General features: G+C 41.8%; 1 protein-coding gene across 1 annotated transcript; it reads right to left on the bottom strand.

Moving 5' to 3' along the window:
- Window positions 1-4730: 4730 nt before the first annotated feature.
- LOC139295849 (immunoglobulin superfamily member 11) lies at window positions 4731-8703 on the bottom strand. Its single transcript, XM_070918115.1, has 7 exons — window positions 8640-8703; window positions 7484-7638; window positions 7328-7394; window positions 7044-7175; window positions 6132-6287; window positions 5016-5138; window positions 4731-4930 (listed from the first exon to the last, which is right to left on the bottom strand). Exons 1-7 carry the CDS (start codon window positions 8701-8703, stop codon window positions 4731-4733), a joined length of 897 nt encoding a protein of 298 aa, XP_070774216.1.
- Window positions 8704-9878: the final 1175 nt, after the last annotated feature.

Raw genomic sequence — 9878 nt, 5'->3', positions numbered from 1 at the left:
TACTTGAAGGATCACGAGTTCCTCAGTGTTTAAGGTGCACTGAGTTTGTTTTCTTTGGATCATCACCGATCAATGACACCCTCTCTGATCAGATCCACTCAGCTCATGACTTTCTCAATAGCAGGGACCCAGGCTGCTTTGTGTGGGGAGCTCTGTTTTCTTTGCCTGCAGTACGGCCCCTCCTGTTACTATACTACTGCTTCTGCATCTCCTGCTACTACTAATATACCCACTACTACTGCTGTTTCTACAACAGTTCAATCCAGCGTTTTAGTTGGAAATAAACAAAGTTGAATAAATACTGAAAGCAAAGGTGGAATATTTATTTGATTAATATTGTCTTACAGATATCTTTAACGGGGTTTGTCAATATGGTGTGCTGATGTATCGAATTGGAAATCTGCCTTCTGTCAACTGTACCCCCCCCACCCCTCCCTCAATTTGTTTAGTGTCATCACATTTGTATCATCTCACCAATGGCTGTCTTCTTTTTTTTTTTTCTTTTTTTTTTTTTTGTGTGTAACATAACTGGAAGTATTCCTGAGAAGTCACTTTAAGCTGGTTTCTTTCCCACTCTTGCACTCTTTGTGTTTCCACCACTGTGAAAAGCAAATTGAAACACTGATTGAAGTAGATCGCGCAGCAAATTCGGCCCCAAGTATTTCCCCAGGTCCAGTGGTCCTGCCCCCGTGTGCCCAGTAGTCTGCAGTGGATGAATGATTTTGAAATAACCTCGTGCTCTAACATTAGTCGTTGTACCAGAAGAGTGCCTGGTATGCTAGTTTTCTCACCAAATAATCTGTCAGAGGATGCGTTCCCCTGCAGGGAACTTGAAAGGAGGCCAGCGTTCTCAGGGTCTATAACGGGAAAGAAATTGACTTCTTCTGCGGGAAGACTTTTTGTCCAAAGGGAGAAAACTGAAAGGGGGATAAAAAAAAAATAAGTGTCACGGTTGTGAGGCAGGTTGAATACTGGGTCACACTGACATTACAAAATGGTGCCCCCTTTTTGTTTGACTCCCTCTGGGTTCGAATATGTTCTGCATGCTGTTAAAGCCACGCATTTGTCTTCGCAGCACTGTTTTATTTCCCACTTTCAGCTCCTTACAACATCTGAACAAGGGACACACACATTACAAAGCCCCCCCCCCTTCTTTTTTTTCTTTTTTTTTTAAGTCTTTTTAGCAGTCCTGAGATTTCTCTCCATCTCGGCTGTGAAAAGTGCGTCAGTACCCCTCTCAAAACACGTTAGTAACTCCCTCGACTCAGGAAAAACAGAGACTTTCTGATCAGTGCTGTTTTCTGTTTTTCTTTTCTCCTCATTCATCTTGTATCCAAAGCAACAGGGAGTAATGTTGTTTTGTTTTTGTTTTTCTGTTTGTTTTCTTTGCTGGGAGTGAGGAAAGCACAAGTTCACGGACAGACCTGGGTGTCAATAAAAAGGGATTTCTTAATCTCTGAAATGATGTACAGCATGTTTCGTATATAAATATATATTTAAAATATAAATCTATTTTATTATTATTGGATTTTGGGTTCTTTTACATTTAAGACACTATGTTGAGGTTTAGGGGAGGGACTCTTGTGTTTACCCATCCGAGGGGAGAGCTGAGTGGAGAGAGGCACTCTTCACATTGAAATGTGCAGTTTGGGAAGAATCAATTAATACTTCTTTTGCACAAAATGTATCATACATCATCCCACTTTGTTATCGTTTTTATTATTTTAGTTATTTTGGGAGAGGGGTCTTTTATTTAAGAACTTTACGTCGATGTTTAATGTTCTGTACAGTTTTTTAAGTGATTTTTTTTTTTTTTTTTTTTTTTTTTTTTTCCTGCTCCTATTTAAATTAAAGGGTTTTGTGTCTCCGTTTGCAAATCAACTGCTGTGACTGATTTCCTTTTCCTTTTCTTTGTCCTGGTGGGTTTGTTTTGTATGGGGGATCTTGAGACTTTGCCTTAATTTATACTTACTTTGAAACCTTAAGAAATATACTGCACCCCATAGTAGTGCTACAGTGCTGTGTGCTCTTTAGTCAAATGATCCAGTAGTAATAAGCCATGGATCAGCTAAACGGGCGAATAAAAGCTGGTTAAAAGCCAGAAAGTCGAAGTGAAGTTGCCGTTTAACAAACAATTAACCTTCTTAACCTCTGATTCAGTGCATTCAGTTATTCTTCAAATATTATGCAGACTTGCAAACTGTAAAATAATACAGGAAAAAAGCAATGATGTGATGGCAGAAACGTACAGATAAAATAAGAAGAGGTGAGATGAAACAGTTCGATAGTTACAGACTGAGCCTGTTGGCCGCGTTTGTACCTGCAGCAGTCAGTGTTTTGCGCTGCTGGCTGAGGGATGCCTCTCCTCTCGCGGTTGTCTGTCTTCTTGACACTGAGCTGTTTCTCCACAGCACGTCAGGCTGATTGTGTGAGTCAGCGGCCTGATGCTTCAGCTCACCGGCCTGAGCTCCCTCCTGGTCTACGGCCTAGTTTCCTCTCCGGTCTGTGTGTGATCGACACAGTTGGCATCCAGAGTGTGTCTATCCAAATAGGTATTTTATTACAGATTTGATATGTCAATGAAATCACAGTGAACCACACTGTCTGCTGTCTTGTTAAAACATGTGGTGGTTAGGACCAAAAGAGACAAAAAAAGATATGTTGTTGTAATTGTACAAACGCTGAAGAGTATTTTCTGTTTTAAGATTCGATGAGTTCAAGGTTGAGGATAAGGTGTTTGATGTAAAGGCTTTAGTACTGACATCTGACAAGTAAAGATGGAGGCTTGTCTTTCGGTGCCCTGGCTTTATCATGTAGGTTTAATGGCCTCTTGATTTTGAGGTACAGTGCATCCGGAAAGTATTCACGGCGCTTCACTTTTTCCACATTTTGTTATGTTACACCCTTATTCCAAAATGGATTAAATTAATTTTTTTCCTCAAAATTCTACACACAACACCCCATAATGACAATGTGAAAAAAGTTTTTTTGAAATTTTTGCAAATTTATTCAAAATAAAAAAACTAAGAAATCACATGTACATAAGTATTCACAGCCTTTGCCATGAAGCTCAAAATTGAGCTCAGGTGCATCCTGTTTCCACTGATCATCCTTGAGATGTTTCTGCAGCTTAATTGGAGTCCACCTGTGGTAAATTCAGTTGATTGGACATGATTTGGAAAGGCACACACCTGTCTATATAAGGTCCCACAGTTGACAGTGCATGTCAGAGCACAAACCAAGCATGAAGTCAAAGGAATTGTCTGTAGACCTCCGAGACAGGATCGTCTCGAGGCACAAATCTGGGGAAGGTTACAGAAAAATTTCTGCTGCTTTGAAGGTCCCAATGAGCACAGTGGCCTCCATCATCCGTAAGTGGAAGAAGTTCGGAACCACCAGGACTCTTCCTAGAGCTGGCCGGCCATCTAAACTGAGTAATCGGGGGAGAAGGGCCTTAGTCAGGGAGGTGACCAAGAACCCGATGGTCACTCTGTCAGAGCCCCAGAGTTCCTCTGTGGAGAGAGGAGAACCTTCCAGAAGGACAACCATCTCTGCAGCAATCCACCAATCAGGCCTGTATGGTAGAGTGGCCAGACGGAAGCCACTCCTTAGTAAAAGGCACATAGCAGCCCGCCTGGAGTTTGCCAAAAGGCACCTGAAGGACTCTCAGACCATGAGAAACAAAATTCTCTGGTCTGATGAGACAAAGATTGAACTCTTTGGTGTGAATGCCAGGCGTCACGTTTGGAGGAAACCAGGCACCGCTCATCACCAGGCCAATACCATCCCTACAGTGAAGCATGGTGGTGGCAGCATCATGCTGTGGGGATGTTTTTCAGTGGCAGAACTGGGAGACTAGTCAGGATAGAGGGAAAGATGAATGCAGCAAAGTACAGAGACATCCTGGATGAAAACCTGCTCCAGAGCGCTCTTGACCTCAGACTGGGGCGACGGTTTATCTTTCAGCAGGACAACGACCCTAAGCACACAGCCAAGATATCAAAGGAGTGGCTTCAGGACAACTCTGTGAATGTCCTTGAGTGGCCCAGCCAGAGCCCAGACTTGAATCCGATTGAACATCTCTGGAGAGATCTGAAAATGGCTGTGCACCGACGCTTCCCATCCAACCTGATGGAGCTTGAGAGGTGCTGCAAAGAGGAATGGGTGAAACTGCCCAAAGATAGGTGTGCCAAGCTTGTGGCATCATATTCAAAAAGACTTGAGGCTGTAATTGCTGCCAAAGGTGCATCAACAAAGTATTGAGCAAAGGCTGTGAATACTTATGTACATGTGATTTCTCAGGTTTTTTATTTTTAATAAATTTGCAAAAATCTCAAACTTTTTTTCACGTTGTCATTATGGGGTGTTGTGTGTAGAATTTTGAGGAAAAAAATGAATTTAATCCATTTTGGTATAAGGCTGCAACATAACAAAATGTGGAAAAAGTGAAGCGCTGTGAATACTTTCCGGATGCACTGTAACTGTGGAATACTTGAAAATAAGTCACATGCAGTACAACTGTAGATCCTTCTTGTAAATAAAATACCACACCCATTGGTAACTTGGGCATTTATTTCCAAACTTGTGATGCTGTACAGCGGTGCAGTAGTATGCAGGGAGCGACTGGCTTGACTGTAAAAATCCATTATCTACATGAAACGGAGAGTCTTGGAAGTCTTTTGTTTGATGCCTGGGTTGGAGCAAATTAAATTCCTGTGGATGTCGAGAAATCAAACAAACGAGCGCTTCATCAGAGACGGAGTATAGCGTATCTCATTGTAACACTCCTCCTCCTCCTTCCCCTCTCCCCACCTCCCGTCCTGTCCCGTGCGATGGAGCCACAGCACGAGCACCAGCAGCGCCAGCAGCACCAAGCTCATGGACAAGGTCAGCAGCACACCCTGCAGCACGCCCGAGGACTTGTCCGGGGCTGCAGAGAAAGACCAAACAGTCGTGGAAGTCATTCAGGTGGCTGCGGTGAAAAGAAGATTATGGGTGGACAAAGAGGCGCTTACTGCTGTAGATGGACAGGTTGACGTAGCAGTTCTCTGTTCCCAGGAGGTTAGCAGCAGAGCAGCGATACAGGCCGGACGTTTGAGACGACACATTGACAATTTGGACGGAGCCTGACAGATCTCCTGAGAGAGAGAGAGTCACATTAATGACATTGAACTAATGAGAGAACGTGTCTGAAGAAGAACAGTACAAGTGTAATGGTGTAAATTACTTCCTACAAAATGTTGAAAGGAGCACTCCACTGATTTTACACATGAAGTTTGGTTTGCTTGTCATGAGACGTACTAATCGGCCTGTGAAAACAGTTGTTTAATGTCTTCTGTGGCTCTGGAGGAGCTTTGTCAAGTTTAAGTGAATGACCCTGATGATGTCGTAGTGATGTCATCAGGGTTATCTTGGCTTTGGACTTGAGACTTCAACATTTTTTTAAAAAGCAAACTGGAGATGGGTTGTCAGATGAAAGACCACAGACTGTACATAAAGATGGACGACGCGTCTCCACTTCCTCCCATTGTACAATAATGAAGCCAAAATATCCCGGATACGGGCGCCGCCATCTTGTGCTGATGCAATCACAAGCACACCACAATCAATCACAGCCGTCAATCATGACGTCACACCCCCTTTTTATAGCATCAAATAACTAATTAAAATCAAACTTATCAGAAAAAGAAGTGTCATGTCGTCCATCTTTATATACAGTCTATGTGAAAGTTGCGATATAAAAGTGTAGGATCCAGTTTTGTAACTTTAACTTAATCCATACCAGGGAGTAAAAGTCGGCGTATCTCGGCTTCTGCTGCTTCCATTTTTAAAACAAACTTTTAAAATAGAGTCTCTTGTGAGTCCCCCAACTTTATGGGAGTGCAAAACTAAATTGCCTTGAGTTTAACAGTCTTCTGTCGCTTTAAGATACTTTCGTTCCCAATATCCCCCTTAAATTCTTCTGTAAGTAGCTTCATGTTTTATCATCTTCAGTGAAAAAGGCCCTGAATATGCTTCCATGCAGTATTAAATGCAAGATGATTATGATTCAGCCAGCGTGTGTGTGTGTGTGTGTGTGTGTGTGTGTGTGTGTGCGTGCGTGCGCGTGCGTGCGTGCGTGTGGCACTGACCCTCCATGTTGATGGGAAGTGCAATTTCCTCTGGATTCAGTTTATCCCAGCGCATCTCTGGAGTGGGGACGCCCTCCGCCACCGAGCAGGACAGTGTGACACTGCCTCCCACATCAATATCTCCGTCCCATTGGCACACAGGCAGCGAGGGTGGCGCTGCAAAAATAATCAGGAGATGAATTTCTAAAAGGTTGTAATGCAGCGGAACTCTTCCGAATAGATGCAAGTATTTCAGTGTGCATTGATGAGACAGTTTGTTTTGCAGATTCTTTCAGGAATATTTTTTGGTCGATCAAACTTGAACTGACATTTCAGTATAGCTCATTGTTTTTCTAATTAGCCCTGAAGTACAGCTGAGGTCGATGGGAATGTCATTAGTTTTGCAGGTATTTAAACCAAAGCATTTGGAAAATAAAAACCTGATGGTCCGCAGTAGAGGAAAGGTTAAAGGATCACCAAAGTTATTACAATTCATCCTGAGGGGTACATTAATGGGTGTACCAGATTTTATGAAAATACATCCAACAGTTGTTGAGGTATTTCGCTCAAAACCACATACATAAAACTCATGGTGGCGCTAGAGGAAAAGTCAAAGGATGACCAAAGTCTTTAGGATTCATCCTCTGGGCACCATTAAGGTCTGGACACAATTTCATGTCAATCCATCAAATAGTTGTTGCAGGTTTTCAGTCTGAACCGACATCACCATGATTAGCATGCTAGCATGGCTAATAAGTACTTGTTTGGCCCCCAAAAAATGCATTCCAGTAATGCCAAATATGAATGTCGGACTGGAAATATACAAAGACGCATCCTTAATTCACAGTATATTAAATGGCGATTGCTTCAAATGTGTAAATGCCATTGAACCGGCTTACTCTGGTAGAACTGGACAACATGTGACACACTTACCCAGAACACTGAGCTCCAGTTCTCCTATGCCAGGATCTGCCGTCTCTGGTGGGTTATTGACCATGCAGCGGTAAATACCAGCATCTGATACACGTGTGTCATTCAGGACAATGTCTGCACTCCAGGGAATACCTGGTTTACATAATAATCATGTTTTTATCCTGTCTTCAACTTCTAATTTTATCCTTTAAAAAAACGTCATTTTTAAGAACAGTCCTTTAGAAGCAAATTAAAAAACACCACAATTCAGATTAAAAAAATAAATAAAGTTTCACTGGTCATACCTGTAAAACCCACCCTGCCAATGAGGGCTGGGTCTTCAATCACCTGTCCATGGTCATACACTATCACCTGCAAGTGAGAGCAGCAGGTTCAGTTTTTCATGGCGGTTACAATGAAATACTGTACATATACTTGTGTGTTTGTGTTGGGATTCAGACCTGTAATGGGGTTTCTGGACTGGAGAAGGGAGCCAGAGTCCAGATGACGTTGAGTCTGGAGAGGGGGCTGGAGGTGAAGAAGGAGCAGGGCAGCACCACAAAATCCCCTCGAACCACCTTCAGATTGGATTCTCTCATGGTCACCCGGAGCGCAACTGTGTCGATTAACACAGCAGGAAGGGACAAACAAAAATGAGTCTCATCTGTCACATAATATGAGAGGCCTTTCAGTTAAGATGTTATTTCTTAAATTCCCTCATGTTTTATTGTTGATACTCTGCTCTCAACTTCCCTAGTTTCCCTGTTGACGTGCAGACTGCAGCGCTCCTCCCTCTCCTCCTTCATTACTGAAATAATGAACCCCCCCTCCTCTCTGTCATCCCCAGGCCTTTTGTGTGTGTGTGTGTGTGTGTATGTGTGGGAATTCAGCATGCATATTAGTTGTTAATTACACTTGACAGCTTTGAGGGTGAGCCAAACCGCACACAGACCGAGCAGAACAACAGCCCACTTCACTGGGATGTGTTCATGAAAACATACTGTCAGTTCACGACATTGTCTCCATGTAGATCACCAGTTTCTAAAATGTCGGTCTTAATAGAGTCTTTCAAATTAAGACACTCAATATGACAATCACAGGCTTTACTGGACATAGCTGTAATATTCAAAAAGGGCTGTTTTTCAGGGGCATTAAGCAAAAATCTTCAGCTCATACATTTATATATGACTAAAGCCCATTTTGTATACACTCTTCCATTTCTAGTTGGAAAGTTTTAAATTGTTAATAATGTTTACAACTGACACTTTTAGTATGTTTTTTTTTTTTTCACAAAAATCTGCAACCTCACAGTTAAACATAAATGTCCAAATACCCACTACTGTGGGTCTACACTGTACATTATAAGGGTCTGTCAGCCGTGTATTAACAACAGAATAGCAAAAATAACAAATATGCTATTCTTTTTTTTGCTCCACCAAAATCCACATAAAGACTTATAGAAAATAAGCATACATTCATGCGGGTTTGCAGATCCCTCAAAACACTGGAAGATATAGCAGTGTGTTCAAAATGACTGATATTTCTCATCTCGTCTTCATGAGTTTGTATCAATTTGTATCAAAGCAGACAGGAAAGACAGTAGAAAGGCCCACTCACCATTCTCCAGAGCGGTGAAACACACACACAGAGTCCAGAGCATCCATCTTCCAGAAGAACCCATAGCTGAGAGGAAACACAGAGAGGCAGCCCTCTCTTCCCCCTGTGCACAAGCTGGTGGCCAAAAAAACTAGGCATGCATGATTAATCTATCGAGCGACGCAACCAACCCTACCCTCCTTTACTTTCACCCTCACTTTATTCTCACCTCTCACTGTCTGTTAGGAAAAAATAATGTTTGTTAAACTAAAGTGACTACAGAAGTCCTATTAACTTCCATACTAGCTATGTAAGTTTGGACATGTGAGCATGTGATGTGAGTGTCTCCTGTATGGAAGCTGTAATAGGTCAGCTTGCAGTCTAATTAGTTAGTGTAACATAAATGACTGCAGCTGCTCCGTATAAAACATTACCTATTAGGCATAAGACAGCATGCAATGATGCTGCAGGGTAACATACAGTATGTAGTGCACAGCAAATAGCTTTTGTTGCCATGGATGCAGGAATCCGATCTGCAGGTTTTCCCTCCAGTCAACCTCTGCACCAAGTGACTATACTGATGACCGATGAGCAGCTGAAACTGTGTCTGGCTTTTTGTCAGGAGGAACTTGCATTTAATTTCCAACTCGAAGCGAGACTATGTAACACAAGTGTCAGTGACAGGATGATGACACGCCGAGTTTCACTTCATTTTCTCCTGAGTCAGTAGATTGTTTTGCTTTTGTGATAAAATCACTGAAGTGTTTATCTGTGCCATGTTAAAATGTAGTGTAAACAAGTAGCACAAATAGAAAAAATAGAATCATGAAGTCAGCAAAGTGGCTTAGTGATTACAACATCAACAGTTAGCTGACATTATTAGCTACTATTAATATAAGCTACTGGTCATACCAGACCAAGTCAGGCTGCAGCAGATTGTGTTTCTTTTTTTTTTCCAAAAGCTACTTTGTTTTTTTTCCAGAATTGCTGGTAGGATGAATGGACTAATCCATAAGTGGACCAACAGAAAATGTATTTACAACTATTTTATTTAACTGATTCATTTGTTAAGTTATTCATCAAGTCACATTGCCAAACATTTTCTGGTGGTTTGATGCTTTTATCTGTTTTATATCTCTGTAAATTCAATATCTTTGGGGTTTTTGTAGTGCAGGTTGGATAAAACAAGCAAACTAACCCTAAAAACTGGGAAAGTGATGGGCATTTTTCTCCATTTTATTATAATTTATATACATGTGA

Source organism: Enoplosus armatus, chromosome 13 (assembly GCF_043641665.1).
Source record: "Enoplosus armatus isolate fEnoArm2 chromosome 13, fEnoArm2.hap1, whole genome shotgun sequence".
NCBI lineage: Eukaryota > Metazoa > Chordata > Actinopteri > Centrarchiformes > Enoplosidae > Enoplosus > Enoplosus armatus.
Note: the sequence above shows the minus strand (reverse complement) of the source record. Positions and strands in the feature narration are given on the sequence as shown.